This window comes from Amphiprion ocellaris, chromosome 18, assembly GCF_022539595.1.
Source record: "Amphiprion ocellaris isolate individual 3 ecotype Okinawa chromosome 18, ASM2253959v1, whole genome shotgun sequence".
NCBI classification, from domain to species: Eukaryota; Metazoa; Chordata; class Actinopteri; family Pomacentridae; genus Amphiprion; species Amphiprion ocellaris.
Window position 1 is genome coordinate 23,688,197 of NC_072783.1, and position 20,490 is coordinate 23,708,686.

At 40.9% G+C, this 20,490-nt stretch overlaps 1 protein-coding gene across 1 annotated transcript; it reads right to left on the minus strand.

The window, feature by feature from the left end:
- Positions 1 to 19: 19 nt before the first annotated feature.
- ace (angiotensin I converting enzyme (peptidyl-dipeptidase A) 1) lies at positions 20 to 20,084 on the minus strand. Its single transcript, XM_023273189.3, has 25 exons — positions 19,561 to 20,084; positions 15,152 to 15,322; positions 14,953 to 15,040; positions 13,910 to 14,053; positions 13,567 to 13,758; positions 12,643 to 12,740; positions 12,293 to 12,462; positions 11,965 to 12,188; positions 11,708 to 11,852; positions 10,895 to 10,993; positions 8,770 to 8,892; positions 8,483 to 8,688; positions 7,988 to 8,124; positions 7,515 to 7,673; positions 6,842 to 6,929; positions 6,090 to 6,233; positions 5,180 to 5,371; positions 4,639 to 4,736; positions 4,054 to 4,226; positions 3,155 to 3,378; positions 2,913 to 3,057; positions 2,688 to 2,786; positions 2,316 to 2,438; positions 1,994 to 2,178; positions 20 to 580 (listed from the first exon to the last, which is right to left on the minus strand). The coding sequence occupies exons 1-25, from the start codon at positions 19,792 to 19,794 to the stop codon at positions 381 to 383; spliced, it is 3,861 nt and encodes a 1,286-aa protein (XP_023128957.2). The 5' UTR covers positions 19,795 to 20,084; the 3' UTR covers positions 20 to 380.
- Between the last annotated feature and the right edge of the window lie 406 nt (positions 20,085 to 20,490).

Genomic DNA, 20,490 nt, shown 5'->3' on the forward strand with positions numbered 1-20,490 from the left:
TTCAAACACACAGGCAAACTACATATTTAATGTCTTTATTGTAGAAATGCAGAGGATTTAACAAAGAAAACAAATCAAATATTCAAAAATGTTTACATGATGAATGACTTTACATTCTTTTTTGAAAAACATATCCTCCCTAAACATTCAAATATTACAAATAAATTACAAAATTGTTATGTTCTTTTGCATAGGCAAAAAATAATTTGAGTGTATGCAATAAATATACAAGACTAGATGGGGAGGCAGACCAAAAAACAGGCGCAAATTTGTTCTGATATAATGCGGTACACAAAAACACTGATGTTCACATTGAGGTTGGTAATGTTCTAGCTACAGTAAGTCAGGCCTCACTTTAGCTCTTCATCTGTCACCGATGGCTAGTCTTTTTGCTTGAGCTCCATCGTGGATAAGGACTTCTCAGGCTTTCTTGATTTTCTGTACTTGTAGGCAAGAACGATGGTAGCCAGCAGAAGGACGACGCCAAGGACCAGCAGGACCCACTGGCCAGCTACGGCAGAGGTACTGTCCACATTCAGACCCAGAAAGTTCACTTTGGTGCCCTCACTGGCCTTGTCAGCTGTAGGAGACACATAAAGCACTGAGTAAGAAACATGTTGGACTGACGGATTATCACTCATCTAGTCACATTTATCAAGCTGGAAGTTGTCCACGGGGGGGGGCTGTGTAGTTTTTTTTTGTAAACAGCTTCTTTGCATGTGCTTTTGTGGGAGCTAAAGGGAAAGCAATAGCTACAGCAATCAAAGATGTAACTGCACATATGTCAATATTGGAACAAAAGTAACTCAGAGGTGATCTTTTGATACTTCGGCCACCTGCAGGTAATGTCTATAACATCGGTGTTTTTCGTCTGTTTTACAGCCTAATATTTGTTTGTGTAAGTGCATTTGTGTGCACTTTTGTACTTATATAATTTGCACGTATATGTTCCATGAGCTACAACACTTCATGCAAATTGAGCACCACTGGATATAAAAATGAATTAAGCTCATGGCTGTAAGTTTCCCAATGATATGTCATATTTTAATGATTTTACCCTTTTTAAAAACATGGCACCACTTCAGCTTGAGAGTGACACAACAAGATGAAAATTATTTCACTGCAACCCAAGTTTATTGTCCAAATATTCATCACTAAAGAACCCACAATGGAAAAAAAATCTCTGATCCCACTCCAACTCTTTGTACACTCTGTCTGTACTTTGTCTGCAAAGTACAAGGAGGACAATGGATACACACTTATAGTAGTGTGACAGCCGGGCGCTTCTATTTTCAGCAGAAAACTTTTCTTAATTCTTATGTGAACCTCAAACACACAAATAGCTGCTTGAAAAATAGAAAAGTGCAGTTTTAATACAAACTGTCTGCTTAGTTAGACCACATATTTTGTGTCTGACCAACAGATGCACAGAGGCATAATCCTGTATCTCTAAATTGCTGTGACTACTACTCTGACTCCTGCTTGTGCCACCACTCAGTAAACAACCTTCACAAAACATGTGCCTCATCATTTCAATGAAGGTTCTAATACCTCATAATGATAATTTAAAAAGCTTAAACGTAGAGCAACTCACTCTTTGTCTGCTATTTGTTCCTTTTTGCATAAATTCTGAATTTCGCTGTTGATCTCTTCAACCACAGCTGCGATCTTTTTTCCACTATCTCTTCCCAGCTCTTTCTTTCACTCTGTTGCTTATAATTTCATCAGTCTAATCTGTATACATCCTTTCAGCAGGATCTCATCAGTAAAACAAGAGGAGCAGGAGATTGATTTCACAGCAAGCTTCAGTAGAGAAGAAAAACATCATCAGTGTGTCTGTGTGAAGACATTATTCCTTTTTCTTCTGGGAAGGAGTTCAAAAACATTTGGCTTTGACAATGGAAACTTATTTAGGATACATTTCCAGCAAATACATGGATGTTTTTCTGCAGACGTATTCAAGTGTGTAAATGCATGAATGTGTTGGACGTACTTGAAGGTTTCCAGTCGTACTCAGGCCATCCGCGGACTTCGTTGTTCTTGTTGTTCTCTGTCTCCAGCCACTGAATGAGAGGTTTGAAATACTCCATGAGTGGCTGGGCACTCATTCTGGGCTGACCAGTGATCATAGTCATAGCCTCAGGCCATGGTTTGCTGAACCCGAGCTTCATCACATCACTGCAAACAGCAACACAAATCAGAAATAAGGTCAGAGGAGACCAGGTGGTAGCCCTGTTGTCCGTGTTTTTGTATCATCCTCTGGCAAATATGTTTATGGGTGAGCACCCTTTGGTGGGATATGTGTGCATACTAACCCCAGCAGCTTCCCAGCCTCCTGAGATTTGTAGATATCACAGGTATGCAAAGGCCCAGTATGGTTGGCAGCATCACACAGAGCCTTGTGGAACTGGAACTGGATGATGAAGCTAACAAAGTACCTGATTTGAAGATCATAAAACATGTCAGGATCGTGCTTCAGTGACAGAGGAAACCAACAAACAAACTGGAACTGTTACACCTCTTACCCCTAATGGGAACGGATTGATTTGAATCACTGTGACTAAGGACACATCCTGTTCAAAAGTACATTTATCTAATCTATCTGTAGATAATTGGAAGCTGTTATCAATCTGTCTGTATGCAGTTATCATGTGCTTTGTTTGTTCTGCAGAATCAGGAAATTTTACCTGACGTAGGGCACATTAGCAGGGATGTGGAATTTTGCACCTGGGTCAAAGTCATCCTCAGTGCGGGTTACAGGTGGACACAGTCCCTGGTACTTCATTCTGCAATGCAAAATAAAAATATAATCTAGTAATTACTGAAGCAAATCAATTACAGAGGCAATAATGTATTATATAATCTAAAAACTACTGACTCATCATGATTAAGATTGCACTGGTCAACTTTACCTGAGGTTCCACCATTCTTTATTATACTCAGTTGATGGGATGCGTCCATCAAACACCTTCCACCTCCACTGGTCCATCAGGTAGCCGAAAGGTAGGAAGGCGATCTTGTCAAGTGCCATGCTCATTAGGAAGTTGATATCACTCTCTAGATCAGGTGCCAGAAATACCAAAATCCGTAGTGAATGCTGAGTTGTGATACCACATGCACTTACAGAACTTTGTATTATGTCAGGACAACTCACCTTCGTTGTTCTCAACTTTGTCCAGGAGGCCGATGCTCTGCAGATGTTTGGGTGTGGCCACAGACAGGGCCAGAACATCGCCAATGGCCTCATGGAAACCAGGGTTGGCTCCATCGCGGAAGGACACTGGCTGGTCTTTGTACTGGAGGAAATACTGAACGTGGCCCATCTCGTGGTGCACCGTGATCAGGTCGTCCATGGTCACAACAGTACATTGTTTAATTCTGGAGACACAACCAAAGCAATACAGGAAATGTGTCAAAGAAGAAGCAAAGATTCTGTCTTACACCTTCTGTGATCAATACACATAATGGTAAGATTAATTTACATAGTCTCATATAAACCTGGGAACTTAGTTAGATTAGAAGTCTTAATTTTGAACCTAACTGACATTTTTGATGCCTTCCTACTCTGTAATTGAATGATGTAAAAAGCAATGGTAAAAAAAACAGCCAACAATTATCCCCAGGTGCTTCCATTTATTCCGAAAAATTACTGAAGAACTATTTGAAAGAGATTCTTTACTGAACCAGGTGGGACAACAAGGAAATGTCTTGCAGTATCATTTACAGTCCCTAAAGGAACTATTTTTTGATGGTCCTTTGGGTTTCTTTGAAGAACCTGTTCCTAAAACGTTCTTTGTGGAACTAAAAATAGTTCTCCTATGGCCTCTGCCAAGAACTAATTTTAAATACAACCATGACCTTTAGTTCTCTCACATTTTTTTCTTTCTTATATCTCTGTCAGGTCTCTCTTGTATATAAAGGTCCCAAGATTCTATCTGTTCTAATACATAAAATTTTTCTGTATTTTTTGTAAGTGTGACTTCCAGGCTAGCAGAGCTCTGATGTTAGTCTACCAACTGATTCTGGTTTAGTGAAAAAAAGTTGATGTCTAACCTGAAGTCTTTTCGGTTATAGAAGTCCCATGCAGAGGCGTGGCACACCACCTGGCGCCCGTCAGAGGGCTTCTCCAGCATGGATTTATCCCAGAATTCTTGTGGCATTGGCAGCAGACCCAGGGAGGTGAAAAAATTGTCTGATTCTTGAAACATCTTGATGGGGTTCCAACCCTGAATGAACCAGAGTGTGAAGATGCATGAGTGTGTATATAAACTGTTTGGCAGGCAATGAGATATTCAACATTTGGAAAGGCCAACAGCTGCTTTTAGAAAACAGATGACTGTGCAGGAGGTAGCACACTTGCTCATCTTGGAAAAACATATATTTATGCAACATGTACACTTTATGTCAGTTATTGATGCCAGCTGCTTTTTTCTGCTTTTATTCAGTGCCTTTAAAGTGCTCTGTATTTATTTGTTTTCTTCTTGACTCCACTTCTGAGTCTTAATTTCACTGTAACACAGTGATATTGACCCTGTAAAGCTGTAATCTGACTACACTTTGACTTTGTACGTGTGTTCTTGTGTTTTCATGTAATGAGCAATGGTCATTGTGGAACAGCTGGTTTGTGCATTTATTCACCTGTGCCTCCATAAATGGCGTGGCGTCAACCTGTGTGGCATCTGGGTAGGGAATGGCCAAATCCATTATGCCAGACCATGTCTGTGCCCACATATTGCCTGAAAGAACAGAAAACAGCATTCATTTTCCACATTTCTGAGTCTAAGAAGTCAGGGGGCAAGTCCTCCTCAGCTGCGCCAGTGTTGAACCAAGTGGGATTTGTGACTGTGAGTCAGTCCAATCCCTAACCGTGTGGAACTGTCACACACAATCTCACGCTTGACGCCTCTGAAAGCAAATTAAATCTTGCCTAAATCCAAATGCATCTACAGCCAACGACAGAATATCAATGGGGTATGCGCCCACATAAAAGGACAGTTTTGGCTATAGTGTTAAAATACTTTGGATTCCATCGTGAAATGCTGGCTCAAAAGTGGTTTTGTTCTGTGACCTTAACCTCAACTCTGGAAATCCTGGTCTAATCTAAAACATTCTGAAGGCAATGCAAAGCATGAAAAATTGATTGTACTTTCAATATCCAAATTCGAAGGTCTTGACTTACCAAGCAAATGAGCAGGAATGGGTCCCCTGAGGCTGATGTACTTAGGACCATACTTTTTGTACAAAGCCCTTCGAACGTAAGCGTGTACATTCAAATAGAGCGGCTCCAACTCCTTCCACAGAGTCTCCAGGTCTGCCTCAAAGGTCGGGGTTTCATACAGGGACCGCCAGAAAGCTCCATTATCAGAATGACCTGGACAGTACCAAGGATAAATGCATTCATCAGTGAGGTTCTAGGTTTGTAGTACAGTTGACGCAGGACTGATTTTTAAGCAAAGACCTTCTAAACAGAGTTGTGTCAGAAATAAAGGTGAGCTTGATGTTCGAAGAAGAGTCCAGGAAACTGCTTTTTATTATTAATGTTTTGTCCCCAAAGTCTTTGTGCTTAGCTTAGCATGAATAATGACAACAGCTAGCTTTGCTCTGCCCAGTACAAATAAAATCTGACCAGCATGAGGTGCTATGGGAAGACATACAGTAGCCCAGCAAATAAACGCTTGTGATTAAACTTTTTATAGCTTTAGAGTTGTGTTTGAAAGATTTTAGTTACAGATAGGGGCTAGTCCATCTTTACAAGCAGTCATTGTGTTTCATTAGACACAAAACTGATATCAATCATCTCATCTAATCCCATAAAGCACACTTAACACATATTTACTAAAATGTCAACTCTGTGTGGTTCAGACAGTGTAAATCAACTACTTGCCATTGTTTATACAGACAACTGTCCTTTAAAACAACCAATTTAAACTGACCACTCACACTATATCTAACAGTCTTGCATCGATAAAATGAAATTGTACAACACCTCTCCTTCCTGCTCTCAAAGGTCAACATTTTAACATTTTCCCAGCAAGACAGATTGGAGGAGAATCTCAAGGTAGATAAAAAATGTATCTTAAATGTCATACCATTCAGTGTGGCAGCTTTGTTGGCCAGGTCAACATATCTCTTGTAATCCTCACGAATTACTTTGCCAGCTGAGTCCCTCCATCCTTTCCAGGCAAACAACAGCTCATCATAGTCTCTGGACTGTGCCATGATCTTCTGAAGATCTGAAACACAGCAAATTTTCATTAGAACAAACTACTTACACAGAAAAGTGTTCATGATTTCTTTTTTAAATTCAAAATTACACTACTCATCAGAGCCAGAAATTGTAAACACAGGACAAAACATCTCATTTTCATCTTTCCGACAGTCTTTGAATTATTAATGTATGACTAGCTGTTCAGTTGGGAAAATTAATCAAATCAAAGCTTAAAATCATAATAATTCATAAAAAATATTTTATCCAATATTTAAAAAATTATCCAATAAAATGTGACAAAAATTTGGTGACTATTTGACTGAACTGCAGGCAGAGAATAGACAGCTAGAGAGACTGAGTAAAAAAAGGAAAACATTGTGGATCAATACAGTAAATGCAGCATGACTAAAAAACAGTTGGCTGTGGTATTTCTGTAGAGGTGCAGGACTTTCACAGTTTGGTGAAAAAAATGCACACAGTGAGCATGCCCAGTAATTGCTAATTTGCCACTGACCTCTTGGTAAGTATTAAGCATTCACTACACTGTTCACTCATTTAATCCATTGTCTATTTTATTCGTCATTTAGGGGCAAACCTTTCATCTTACAGCTCACATGCATTCCACAGTCTTACCTGGGTCTAATGGATGGCATGTCCCATCATCTCTGCAGACTTCAGCCACACTGTACTTGGTCTCCATGTTGGACAGAAGATTGTTGTACTGAAAAGAGAAAGATAAAACTTTAGATCCCGCTGAAACCATCAGCAATCATCAGGTTGGTGTTGATATGAGCTGTAAAATTTGGTGAAAAAAAGCTACATTTTTATAGCTGCTCAGATGCTGGAAAGTATGTATGAGCATGTAAGGGAAACAAGAAATATTATAATGGTGGACTGCTTGTTTGTTTAATTTACATACTACCAATGGCTATAGAAAACTCACATGACTGCTTGTTTTTAACTGTACCAGCACAGCTCCTCTCCTTTCACTTTAACACTACAGTTTTGCTTTGTTTTTTGAAACACACAAACAAACAAATTCTTGCTAAATTGCTCCACCTGAGTAGGAATCAAAAATGTTTTTCTATATTGTGCCTAATGATCTCAAACCAAAGGAAAATGTTTCTAAATCACATGTATGATATATACTTTATATGTAATCACCGTGTTTGAGTGTTTTTTGCTTTCATATTGCATGTAATTTGTTGCTTGTTATGGGTATTTTTATGCCTGTGTCTGGTGCAGCTCTAAAAAAAACGTGTCTCTTGAGTAAATGTTTGTAATACAGAAACTATATCCTTCACACCTCTTCCAGTTCAGCAGGAGGCAGGGCGGCTCTGTCGATGTCACTGAGTTTCTTGATGATGCGTTTGACCGAAGCATCCTGGAAGTCCGTGGTGTCATACTGACGGGCCTTCAGTCCATATTCCAGAGTGTGGGCCGACATCTCCAGGTTCTTCTCAAGCTACATAGGAACAATGAACATTCTTTAATTCATACATTATGTGCCACTGAAAGCAGGATGGATGGATGGATGGATGGGTAGACAGGTAATTAGGTAGACAGATAGAAGCATGCAAACATGGTTTGATTAGTGACTCAATAACTCAATCATTTATTGATTCATTGACACAGTTTTGATCGAGCAAATTATTCATTGATTTCCTCACGTGATGCACAAGATCAGCATGACATGAAAAAGGCTTTCACATGATGGCAGCTGATGCTTGAACAATATTAAGGCGATCTCCACGGAGTCAGTCTTTCAGAGGGTCTCACCATTTCCTTCTTATTGGCTTCGTTAATGTCGGTGTTGTACTTCCAGGAGGCCTCAGTGTAGGCGTTCCACACCACCTCAGCGGTGCTGTTGTACTCGTCCAGAAAATTCTTTGCATCCAGCTCATCTGTATTCTTGTCTGGGTGAACAACAAGAGAATTAAAGTTAGCTGGGATGCAGTTTGTGGGCTGTTAATGAAGAACTGTGGCCTTCCGCCTGAAAAATGTCATCCTGGTTTAATAAAATTTTAACATGTGAATTATGGTTATTATGTGTAAAACAGCCACTCTAGATTAGATTTGTTTTTAGGCAATTACTTCACATAAATAAGAAGCAAATGCCTATTTTTTTTTATGTTGATGCATTTTCTAAGCTGCTCACATATTAAAGATGAAGCCTTACTATTTTTTTTTCCCTTCCAAACAGTGTCAATGTATTTGACACTGTTTATTTATTTACTGTTCATTTTCAGCAGGACTCTCAAGCTCCCGTCTTACCAATATCCTCAGGGTAGCCTTCAGGGATGGGTGGCACCCAGTTGAAGTCAGGCCATCCCAGGGTCTCACCCGCATTTTGCTTTTGCAGCCACTGAATAATGGGGTCGAAGTATTTCATTAGTGAGCCGGCATCCAGCTTATTGATGCCTATAGCGTCCTGGAGCACTTCGGGCCAAGGTTTAGAGGAGCCAGCCTGAAGGACCTTCCTGAAGGTGGAACAGAGAAGTTGTATTACATCGTCACTTTTTTTTACCCATAAGACAATATTTATGCTCCAGATCACTTACTTTAAAATGGCTCCCGCTTCTGCAGAGCGGTAGATGTCACATGTGTACAAGGGGCCGGTGTGTTTGGCTGCTTCACACAGTTTTTCGTGAAACTGGAACTGCAGGATGAAGCTGACAAAATACCTGCAGGACACAACACATTGCATTTATACGTCTACCTTTAAAAAAGTCTTTAAAACATTCAATTAAGAGTTTAAAAAAATACAAATCATATGCACAAGCTGCACAAAAACCTCAAAAGCAGGGGACATCCTACAGTCAAGTCAAAACAACTGTTTAACAGTTTGATCATCTCAGTACATTAAGTGTGATTAAATACATTTTATCCTCAAACTTTTTTAAAAGCTATTGAAAATCATATTCCAACATTATGACAGACATAACCCTTAAGTTCAGATTTTAAAAATGATGTAAATGATGTAAACAACCACTGTGCAGCTTGTGTTTGTCTGGTAAAGTAGCTGTGTGTTTGACTTTTCTTCCTGAAACAAACCAGCTGGAGTCTTTCTTATACAGTTCCTTCTCTGCATTAAGCTTCCTGCTATTGGAGGGTTATTGTATTGTTTTTAAACCATAATACAATACAGCTCACGGTGGCCTAATTTCCAACTCATCAGCAATTCTTGCATATTCATTCTCCTCGTTAAATTCATAGTTACCCTCATCCAATATACACTATATTGCCAAAAGTATTCGCTCACCCATCCAAATAATCAGAATCAGGTGTTCCAATCACTTCCATGGCCACAGGTGTATAAAATCAAGCACCTAGGCATGCAGACTGCTTTTACAAACATTTGTGAAAGAATGGGTCGCTCTCAGGAGCTCAGTGAATTCCAGCGTGGAGCTGTGATAGGATGCCACCTGTGCAACAAATCCAGTCGTGACATTTCCTCGCTCCTAAATATTCCACAGTCAACTGTCAGCTGTATTATAAGAAAGTGGAAGTGTGTGGGAACGACAGCAACTCATCCACCAAGTGGTAGGCCACGTAAACTGAGGGAGTGGGGTCAGCAGATGCTGAGGCACATAGTGCCAAGAGGTCGCCAACTTTCTGCAGAGTCAGTCGCTACAGACCTTCAAACTTCATGTGGCCTTCAGATTAGCTCAAGAACAGTGCTTCAGCAGAGAGCTTCATGGAATGGGTTTCCATGGCCGAGCAGCTGCATCCAAGCCATACATCACCAAGTGCAATGCAAAGCGTCGGATGCAGTGGTGTAAAGCAGCCACCACTGGACTCTAGAGCAGTGGAGACGTGTTCTCTGGAGTGATGAATCGCGCTTCTCCATCTGGCAATCTGATGGACGAGTCTGGGTTTGGCAGTTGCCAGGAGAACGATACTTGTCGGACTGCATTGTGCCAAGTGTAAAGTTTGGTGGAGGGGGGATTATGGTGTGGGGTTGTTTTTCAGGAGCTGGGCTTGATTGGCCCCTTAGTTCCAGTGAAAGGAACTCTGAATGCTTCAGCATACCAAGACATTTTGGACAATTCCATGCTCCCAACTTTGTGGGAACAGTTTGGAGCTGGCCTCTTCCTTTTCCAACATGACTGTGCACCAGTGCACAAAGCAAGGTCCATAAAGACATGGATGACAGAGTCTGGTGTGGATGAACTTGACTGGCCTGCACAGAGTCCTGACCTCAACCTGATAGAACACCTTTGGGATGAATTAGAATGAAGACTGAGAGCCAGACCTTCTGGTCCAACATCAGTGTGTGACCTCACAAATGCACTTCTGGAAGAACGGTCAAGGCAGGTGAGCGAATACTTTTGGCAATATAGTGTATATGTTTCAGGCATATACATTAAAACACACACTCTCATCATGATTGAGCACTAAAAACCCTTGATTTGACTGAATTTTCATCTTAAAAATGTATTGTTTTCACGTTATTCTCTTGTTTTTCACTGTGAAGCACTTTGATCACCCTTTGGGCTGTTGTAAAGGGCTATACAAATAAACATTGATTGACTGATTGAGTGATTGATAAAGCTTTACTGTGCTTTGTCAGAAGTCTGTATGAATATAGAATTAATCAAATGGCCAGGAAAACACTACAGTATCTTGAAAACCTTACTAACTCAGTCTGATTGCCACTGTTACTGAGGTGGAGCAGGATGCTACCTGATATACGGTGTGTTTCCCGGGATGTGGTATTTCGCCCCAGGATCAAAGTGATCCTCTGTACGCCTGGTGGGTGGGCAGATGCCTTGATATTTTGTCCTGTAAAAACAAATAAGAAACAGATGAATTTAGAGCATGCTGGCATGGGATACAGAACTACGCCATGAGCTCTGGAAAGTTTTTCTTATTCATTAAATTTTATTTATCCGTTAAGTGTCAGCCGGGCATGTGTGCTCACTTTCCAGCTACACTTCACTTTACACAAAAACACTTTGAATGCCAGCCAGTACAGCCAAAGTCTTCTGCTGTTACTCAGCAGCTCTACTTAATTTGTGGGAGCTGGGATCTGCTCGGTCTCACACAGCGTAAATAAAGGATGGAATAACAATCACGGAACATATGTTTAAAGTGTGTATAATTCATATTTTGCTAATAGCAGTGTGTTAATTGATATTATTCAGGTTAAAATGTGCTGGTTAAAGCAGGTGCGCTTTTGTTTTTAGTCAGTTTTTCCAGTTACTGTTTGGTTTTGTTTGTGAAACAGAAGTACTTGGTTGGGCTCAGACACCAAACTATGCTTGGTTAGGTTTAGGTAAACATCATGGTGTGAGGTTAAATACAACTCTACAAACACAAAGTTCTGACTGCTGTAAAATCTGAAATTATCATTTTAACTCTTTTGGCTGTCCCCAGGTTAAATAAATGAGATATAACATCATATTCACTGTACAGAAGTGAGAGTTGTATTGATCCCCTCTTCTTAGCATATCTCGCAAATGCTGTATATTCTTTTGATTTAAAATAATTTCTTACCTGAGGTACCACCAGTCAGAGTTGTACCGCTCAGGAGGAGTGCGTCCACTAAACACGCCCCATCTCCAGAGGTCAATGAGGTAACCGAAGGGAAGGAAGGCTATCTTCTCCAGAGCCATCTTCAACAGGTAGTTGGTATCAGTTTCTGGGAAAAACACAATTTAGCATTCATTGCAGTGACAAAGGTATTTCCTCTGTAGGCACGTATTTAACCTGTGTGGTTTGGATATGATTTATTTCAGAATTGGTGTCATTACCAGTGTCAGAGGTCACACTTTCCAGCAGGTTAATGGTTTGCAGATGCTTGGGAGTGGAAACAGAAAGAGACAAAACATCGCCAATAGCCTCATGAAAACCAGGGTTGGCTCCACGACGGAAGCCCACAGGCTGGTCCTTGTACTGCAGGTAATACTGGATGTGGCCCATCTCATGGTGCACAGTGAAGAGCTGCTCCATGTTCACTGTGGTGCACTGCTTTATCCTAAAATTTACAGAAATGCTTAATGACCTTGTAGTATCAAGTTTTAGCTTATAAGTCGACTATAATTAGCTAGATAGCTAACTTGAATCTAAACTAATCTTTACCTAAAGTCTTTGCGGTTGTAAAAGTCCCAGGCGGATGCGTGGCACACCACCTCTCGGCCCTCAGGCTTAACCAGCATGGATTCGTCCCAGAACTCCTGTGGCATCTCATCTAAACCCAGGGAGGTGAAGAACTCCTCAGCCACACGGAACATGTGTGTGGCATTATAGCCCTGTGAAGAGGAAACAATCCCGCATGTCACAATTCACACTATTTACACAATTACAATCAGGCTTCAAAGATTTGTGGTGGCATTTTTCTGCTATTGAGGTTAATGTCTGCAAGAACTAAAGAATATTTTCCCTCCTTAGCAATCTAATCAAGTTGCACAAAATCTTTTCCTCTTACTTACTTGTCTCTCCATTTCATTAGTCACATCTATGTTGGGTTTGTCAGGAAATGGGATCATCATTCCGTAAATGTTGTTCCAGGTCTGGGCCCACATATTTCCTGAGGGTGAGGAAGAAAACACACTTAAGCAGCAATTTCTGACTCGTTATGCGATCCTCCACACACAGGCACTGTAGGAAATGCCTGCATGGAGCATGTTCAGCACAGCAGTGAGATAAGAGCACAAAACTGCTGGACACGGTGCGTCTGCATCTCATGCGCTCAAATATTGCCTGAGGAAAAAATGGTTTATGTTTGAAAATGTACAAAAGATAGTGCAAGTTTTGACAACGACTTTAAGTTAAACACAAAAAAATTAGTCAAGGCAGTGAGAAAATAATGTAACAAAAGCCCTACATTCTGTGGTTTAGGTAAGATGCAGAATCAAAAAAACATGAGTTATTTCATTAATAGATGTTGTCTCCACCAAAGAAACTACCTTCAACAAAATAATGCCGGATTCAAAAGGATTCAGATTCAATAAGAACTAGATTCAGATTCTGTAAGATGCTATTGAACCCTAATTATATGATAGGTTTTAAATGAGACGCTTAACTTTTCAAATGTTATGAAAATGAAAAATACAGCAAATGTGACATTCAACTAAGAAACAATGGCACACTGCAGAGAGATAAAGATAAATCCCTAATGGCTTCAGTATAAAGATCCACTTTAGTGTGACATTAATGCTACTAGAAAGTAAACTCTTGATAAAGTCAGATGTTTGTTGTCTGCTGTATACAGTAAAATGCATCTATGGTAAATATATGGATATAACTATTCAATTTTCCAATTTATAAAAATAGTGAAGTAAAGCTCCAATTTGACTCATGCAAAAATAAAAGAACCTCTGAAACATTTTATGTAATGCATTTGTAACACTTACCTAACAGATGCGCAGGAATGGGTCCTTTAAGATTGATGTACTTGGGACCGTACTGCTTGTAAAGCTGACGCCGCACAAAGGCGTGAAGGTTCAGGTAGAGTGGCTCGATGGTCTTGTAGAGGTTGTCTATATCCTGCTCAAAGGTTGAGGACTCATACCAAGAGCGCCACTCAGCCCCAGTGTCATCAAATCCTAAACAGGGCGAGAATAGTAACCTTCTATTCTTTCTGTTTTACCTCAATTTCCACTCATTTAGGCTCTCTTGCAATCTCATTGTCAGCATGTATTCATCATGTTATGAATATGATGCTGATAGTGTCAAAGGTCAAGGGGAAGTACTTACCGTCAGCTTGAGAGGCTTTGTTGCTGAGCTCCACAAACCTGGGATAGAGCTCCTTGAGAGGCATACCGGATTCGTTGTGCCAGCCCTCCCACGCGTACAGCAGCTTCTTGTAGCTCCTGGAGTTGGCCATGATATCTGTGAGCTCTACAAACGACAGAAATCACACTCTCTCAGGCATAGGGATGTGGTAGTATACAAGGAGACTGGCCTAATCTGGTGCGCCCACAAAACTTTTCCTGAAACAATCAAGACGTACTGATGTATAGATGACTTTATGCTCCTCGAGCTCTCTCAGCAGGAAAGCAACAGACATATTATCCAAGAGATTAGCTTTGAGTTATGACGACGCTGTGACATTCTGAGAATCACTTAGAACAACATATATCCCTGGAATGCCAGAAATGGGAAATGAAGGCGAGGAAAAGGTGAAAGTTTAGGACCACAGATGGAAGTTGAAGAGGTGGAAAAAGAGACTGCTGGAAGTCTTTGTTGTTATAATGACACTAATGCTGTTTTTGCTGAAGGGATGTGCTATATATTGGAGTAACCCTCTTTCCCATTATGGATTTCTTCAACCAAGAAGCCAATAATCATTACAGAGACTGTACCTCAACAATAGCAATGTGCTTATTTCTTTTTATGGGCAAACATTTCTAGCAGAAGTGACTGTTTTTGCTCTCTTGTCACACTGTATGTGCTGGCAGGCGTTTCTCACTATTACTTTCAGCAGTTGTGGCTGACAGAGCACAAAGGACCATTGTTCACAAGAAATGGCTGTAGTGTTAAAAGCTACTAACATGCTGATTTTTACTCAACACTCATGAACACATCCATAATACTTCCTGTGGAGACCTCTCTCAAATAATTTTGCCCATCCTGTTACTTCCAAGAGCTGATAAGCTCTTAACCACTTACAAGTGTTTTTCTTCCCAGACTTCCCCTCCGCAGTCAACACTGCTTTTTTCTCGTTTCTTTCAGGAAAAACTAAAAAAACTCCACTAATTTATATATCTTGACCCTCAAACTGGGTTATGTTAACTCACCAGGGTCGAGGCTCCAGCTTATGTTTGGCTGAGGTCGCACTTTAGCTGTTGAATAAATATTGTCCATGGTGCTGAGAATGGTGTTATACTGTAGAAAAGAGGAGCATAGATCATGTTCCGGAGATATTCAGCAGTGACAAACACATGGATACTGACTCACAGACGGTTAGCGATTACCAAATATGAAACAGAAACAAACCTCTTCTCTCTCATTCTGGGGGAGGTTGGCAGCACCCAGAACCATAATCTTTTCCATCAGTTTCTTGTCTTTCGGGTCAGGGAGAGAGTTGAGAACATCTGTAGTGAAGACCTGCTTGGCCTTCCCTCCCCAGGCTTCAGCGAAGGCCTGTTCTTCAAGTGATGCATTTACCTAAAGACATGAGTAGACAGAAGTGAATCACAGTGATATACCGGATCACTTCAGTTGTGCTATCATAGTACTTAGCCACCAATATCAAAACATTTAAAGAAAGTAGTAAATCTGTGGTCATTTCAATTCTTTATGTCTTCATGCATGTTTTTACAACCATGCAAGGTCCACAGTGGCAAGAGAATGTTATTTCTGCAGCCAGTGGGCTATTTTTTAATTATTAATGTGTGCCGAGAGTCGAATGTGGGCAGCAACGAGAGGACCGGGACATGGTGGATACCTTTGTTGAGTGGGAGGAACAACCTTTTAAGCTAAAGGAAGAAATCGTAACGGACATCAAATGAACTGAGAAGACTCATAAAAAATACACTTCTATACAGCTAAACAGCATTCTTAATCACTTAATGCAGGAAAAATATTTTCTTCTGAATCACATTTGTTTGTGATGTATCAGAAACAGATTTTTAATCACATATCGTTGTCTTTTACTGTCTTGCTTTCCAATTGGGGCCCGTTTTCAGCCAGTCAACAATATATTAAATGGGACTCGTCACCCTGGTAAACTGGAAAATGAAGGAGAAGCTTCAAACATGTTGTAAAAGGGTCATATTTGAACCCAAACTATGCTATTTTCCATCCATCCATTAACTTTCTTCCACTTATCCAGGGCCAGACTGGCCTGGGAGATCCCGAGGCATTCACAGGCCTGATGAGATATACTGTATAATCCCTCCAGTGTGTTCTTGGTCTACTCCGGGTTTGGTGCCCAGGAGGAATCCAAATCAGATGTTCAACCCAACTTAGCTGGCTTCTTTCAATGCAAAGAAGCAGCAGCTCTACTAATATCTACCCTACTGGTATTGCATGTGATGTTATTACAAAACGCTACAATATTTTGTAAACCTAACCAAGTGCTGGTTTTGTGGCTTTGGTACAGCAAGTGCAGTAGCAGTTTAACCCTGGACACAAGCCAAAGTCTGCTTGGGAAAAGTCCTGTGCTTATGCCACCCCCTCGCTTCTGACCTCCTAATGTCGACTTTGCGACTCTTTAAAAGTGGAAATGTTTCCTACTAAATCATACTGTTACCTTTTACCAGACAGATCAGTGCGGTTTAGTTATAAAGAGCGCAGTTTTGTGGAGACAAGGATGAACTGAGATTGTAAGACATGGTGGACTCTTTAATGTCAGTCCGTTGGACGTACCATATTTTTTTGTGTTTCAGCAGAGTTCCTCAAGCGCTGAGAGCAGGTCAAACTTTAATGGGTGAACTCTCTTTAAATTTTGTACAGACATTTATGCTCCCCAGAGGATAAACCATAATGACTTTAGGGATTCTTTAGCATTAGCTTCCTGTGGGGGTTGGATTTTTTTTTTACTACAACTGTTAGATGGATTAACATGCAATATTTGACACAGGCGTTCCTGGTCTTGAGCTTTGGTGATCCTTTCCTGTTTGTCTAGCTTGTGGCATCATCATCCATTTTTGCAATACGTTTATTCTTCTGTGTAATAGTTTTGTTACTCTGTATATTGTTTTTGAACTCCTATACCCCTGTCTTCATCTGTGCAATGATTCTGAATGTTCCTTGACAGCTGTACCAGTATATCTTCCCTCTGGGATCAATAAAATATTCTATGTGTCTATTGAGCGAGGGCAGAACAGCAAACTAACCCTCGCTCAAGGATAATATTTTTTAAAATGTCTTTGTCACTTTATATATGCCCGTCTATGGCCCCATTGGCTCTCAAGAGCTTTTCTTTATGGCCCTCTGGAAGGTCACGGACATCAGCGTTCTCAGTATGCTACGACCTTGCTGGAAGAATGCATGGAGTCAAGGCAGCTGCAGAACACTGGATGGATAGTACACATGCTTAAAGTATGTGTCACGTGCTGAAATGCAAATCATGCTGTACCATAAGCTAGCTTAGTCAGTCTTTGAAAATTACAAAATGTCTGCACACTTGCACTGACGTAACCAAAGAGTGATGATTTAATGCTCACAGGCCACTATTTGCTTCACTCCCATCCTGATAAAACTGACAGAACAGGAGCTTCTTTCCAGTAATGTTTTCATTCAAATCTTTGTTATCTATCTTTCTCCCAGCCTTTGCTAAAACAACAGGCTGCAGGAGGGGGAAAAATGGTGGCAGTGAGTTGAAGTATTAACTCTGACCTTTGTGCTCTTCTTCTCAATCTCTGTCTTTTTCTCAGTAGTTTTTTCCAGCCTGCCTGCACCCATCCATCCACAGGGATAATCACATTCTCAACCAAAGGACAACAATAAAGATAAGGGCGAAAGGCCATTTTGCTGATTTTCTTTCCATCAAGGTCTTCCTGCTACACATTTACAGTGACTTCTCCATTAACAAATCATCCGCTCTTAAAATAATCAACCTGTGCGTGTACAAAGTCGAACTGGAATGAAATTCAGTTTTGTAAAGTGTGCTGAGATGGCTTTTGTATTGAAATTCTTCAATCCATAACAAGTCAAATCTATTATACTTGCTGATTGTTAGCTTTCAATTTGTTTACAGTAAGCTTTTAACTCATTTTTTAAAAAAATATTTGCATCAGAAATAGTTGACATTTTAGACATATATATATATATATATATATATATATATATATATATATATATATATATATATATAAATAAATAAATGAACAAAATGGATTAGAGTATTTAGAAATGAAGCCCATTACGTGGCCTCACCACAGAATATGCAGCTCTCAAACACATTCAAGTTGTGTAAAAAAAAAAAAGCCAGCAATATGCAATCAAATGAATGACTGAGCCTGGGGTCTGACTGTGGCATTTAAAGGCAGTTGGGATTCCATCTTGAAAAAACTCCAGTTGCTGATATTCAGAATGATTTGAAGCCTGTGAGCTGATCTTCATTCTGTTTGATCCCCTGCATGTCGAACACAAGTCTCATTTGCATTGAGACCAAATCACCTGAGGCTGCATGAGTTGAGAAGAAAGTACATTTATGTGCTCATTTGCATAGTTACTTTGTGTGCGTACATGATCTAATTAAATCAGATCTTGTCCTGCACTACTGATAATGTGTATTTCAAATCAGTGTACTGTACTTACAGTGCAGCATGATCAGAATGCTAACGAATACCCCTCTCAAGCTGAATTTCCATGCTCCCCATTCCCCAGCTGCCAAATCAGATGGAGCTAAGGGCTCTGATTCACTTTGATCCTATCTTTGAACCTTTCTGAGGGGAAAAAAAGGTGCTCATACATGGCATCTACAAGCCCTGCTCATCTTTCACCTTACATCACAGAAACATTCTGTGGAGCACAACACATTCTGCAGCCTGACCCTGATGAATGTGAGCCACATCTACACCTGTTCGGGGCGCGAGTAGACCAGTGTTCCCAGCCTGGATAGTGTACTAAAATCCTGTTGTGACAGCTGTTCAAGCACACAGAGAGACAAATCCGGAGGTTTTCCCTTAAGCGTGTCAGATGGACTATTTGCTCTCAGTTTGTATATGAGCAGTTACATTTGTGTGGCATACGCATGTCCATAACTATGTGTGTGTGACTCCTGTGCCCAATAGCAAGTAAACTTTGCTCACACCTCTACAGTTTCATTGGTTCTTGCAATCTCGTGTCAGGCTGTACTTTGTTCCTCTCCCTTGTCTTCATGGTTAATGTCTCTCAGGCATGAGGTGAGATGCAGCTGTTAAACCACTGCAGTCTGTTATTAATGTAATGTCTCACAGCTAGCCTCTAAGCAAACCCATTTTAAAAATCTTGCAATGAGGCATTTTATTGACTGCAAACATTATCACAGTGGACCATAAAAATTATCATTGTGTGTAAAACTGCCGTTTGAAGCAGGTTCTTCCATCAGAAGAAATTGTCTTAAGCAGCAAATATCATAAAACACACAGTTAAACAAATAAAGCCAGCAGAAGAGCATGCAAGACCCCCTAGAAATATATTCATATATTAAAGACGTTCACACCGCAGGCATTCAGATCCGATTTATACTTCCAGCTACACACAGAGTTGGCTGCCTCGTGAGGAAACTGAGCATGTAATTCTGGAGAGAGATGAATAGTGGTAATCTCCAAGTCAAGCAGAGCTAAGCTCCACAGAAACCTTTGACCACGCATGCATTTGTGGTGACGAGATGCCAGCACTGGCAAGAACTAATCTAAGCAGGACAATTTAATACCAGCATGAGAGGAAGCTCAGGGCTCCAGGAGTCATCCTACCTGAAGCTTGGAGTTGTGGTCCGTAATGTTGGTGTTATAATTCCAGCTGGCAGAAACACTGTAGAAGAACACCTCCTCAGCAGTGCTGTTGTAGTCACTGAGGAACTGTAAAGCATGAGCGATGTTGTTTTCGTACGCCCCTGGGAGCCAGTGCTCTGGCAAAGCCTTGGAGAGCCCCAAGACTGGCAGCAGCAGCAGCACTGACCACAGAAACCTGTTCACACCAGTGCCCATGGCTAGCTTCCCCCAAAGAAAGAGTGGCAGGAAAATCTGTAAAGTGGAATAGTTTGTAGATAGGGCTAAAAATACTCTTGCTCCAATGAAGTGAGAGTACACCTTCCCCCTGAAGCTCTTGTCTCATCCACTCTCTCACTGCTCCCTCCTTAGCCTCCCAGCCAGACTGCTGGTGAAGTGCACTGAAGACCAAAGTGAGCTTCTTTTTAAGTGCCAGTGTAAGCCAGCCCACACTTCTCTGCAGCCTTCCCTCTTACCACTTTACAGCACTGGACATATTTCCCCACCAATTCCCTTCCTCAGTCCTATCTTCTCTCCCTCCCCTTTTTCTCTGTTTTACCAGCCTGCCAGGATTCGGATGGCTGGCACTATCTTTAGTCAGAGCCAAGTTTCTATAACAGTAAAAGATGAGAGATAAAATATGAAAATATGACACACAGAGCAGTGTGTTTGCCTGATCTGCCTGCTCGCCTGCCTGGAGAGCGGTGGCTCCTCAGTAACCAGCAGTGGAGAGTCTGGGAGGGACTCCACATACTTTGCTCTCAGTTCCCTCCTTCAGTTAGTGACAGCAAAGGGAGGGGGGGCGTTATAAAGACAGGGGAAATGAAAGAGAGAGGGGATAAGGTAATAAAACTGGAGGGGGTGACAGGATTCCTGACACAAGGTTGAAAGGGCTGCAAGAGATTAACAGGGGAA

Coding starts and splice junctions, on each gene's coding strand:
- ace (XM_023273189.3), bottom strand. CDS start 19,794: ATGGGCACTGGTGTGAACAGGTTTCTGTGGTCAGTGCTGCTGCTGCTG. Junction 6,234..6,841: donor ATGCCATCCATTAGACCCAG/GTAAGACTGTGG, acceptor GCTGTGTTTCAG/ATCTTCAGAAGATCATGGCA. Junction 4,737..5,179: donor CATTCCTGCTCATTTGCTTG/GTAAGTCAAGAC, acceptor CTGTTCTTTCAG/GCAATATGTGGGCACAGACA.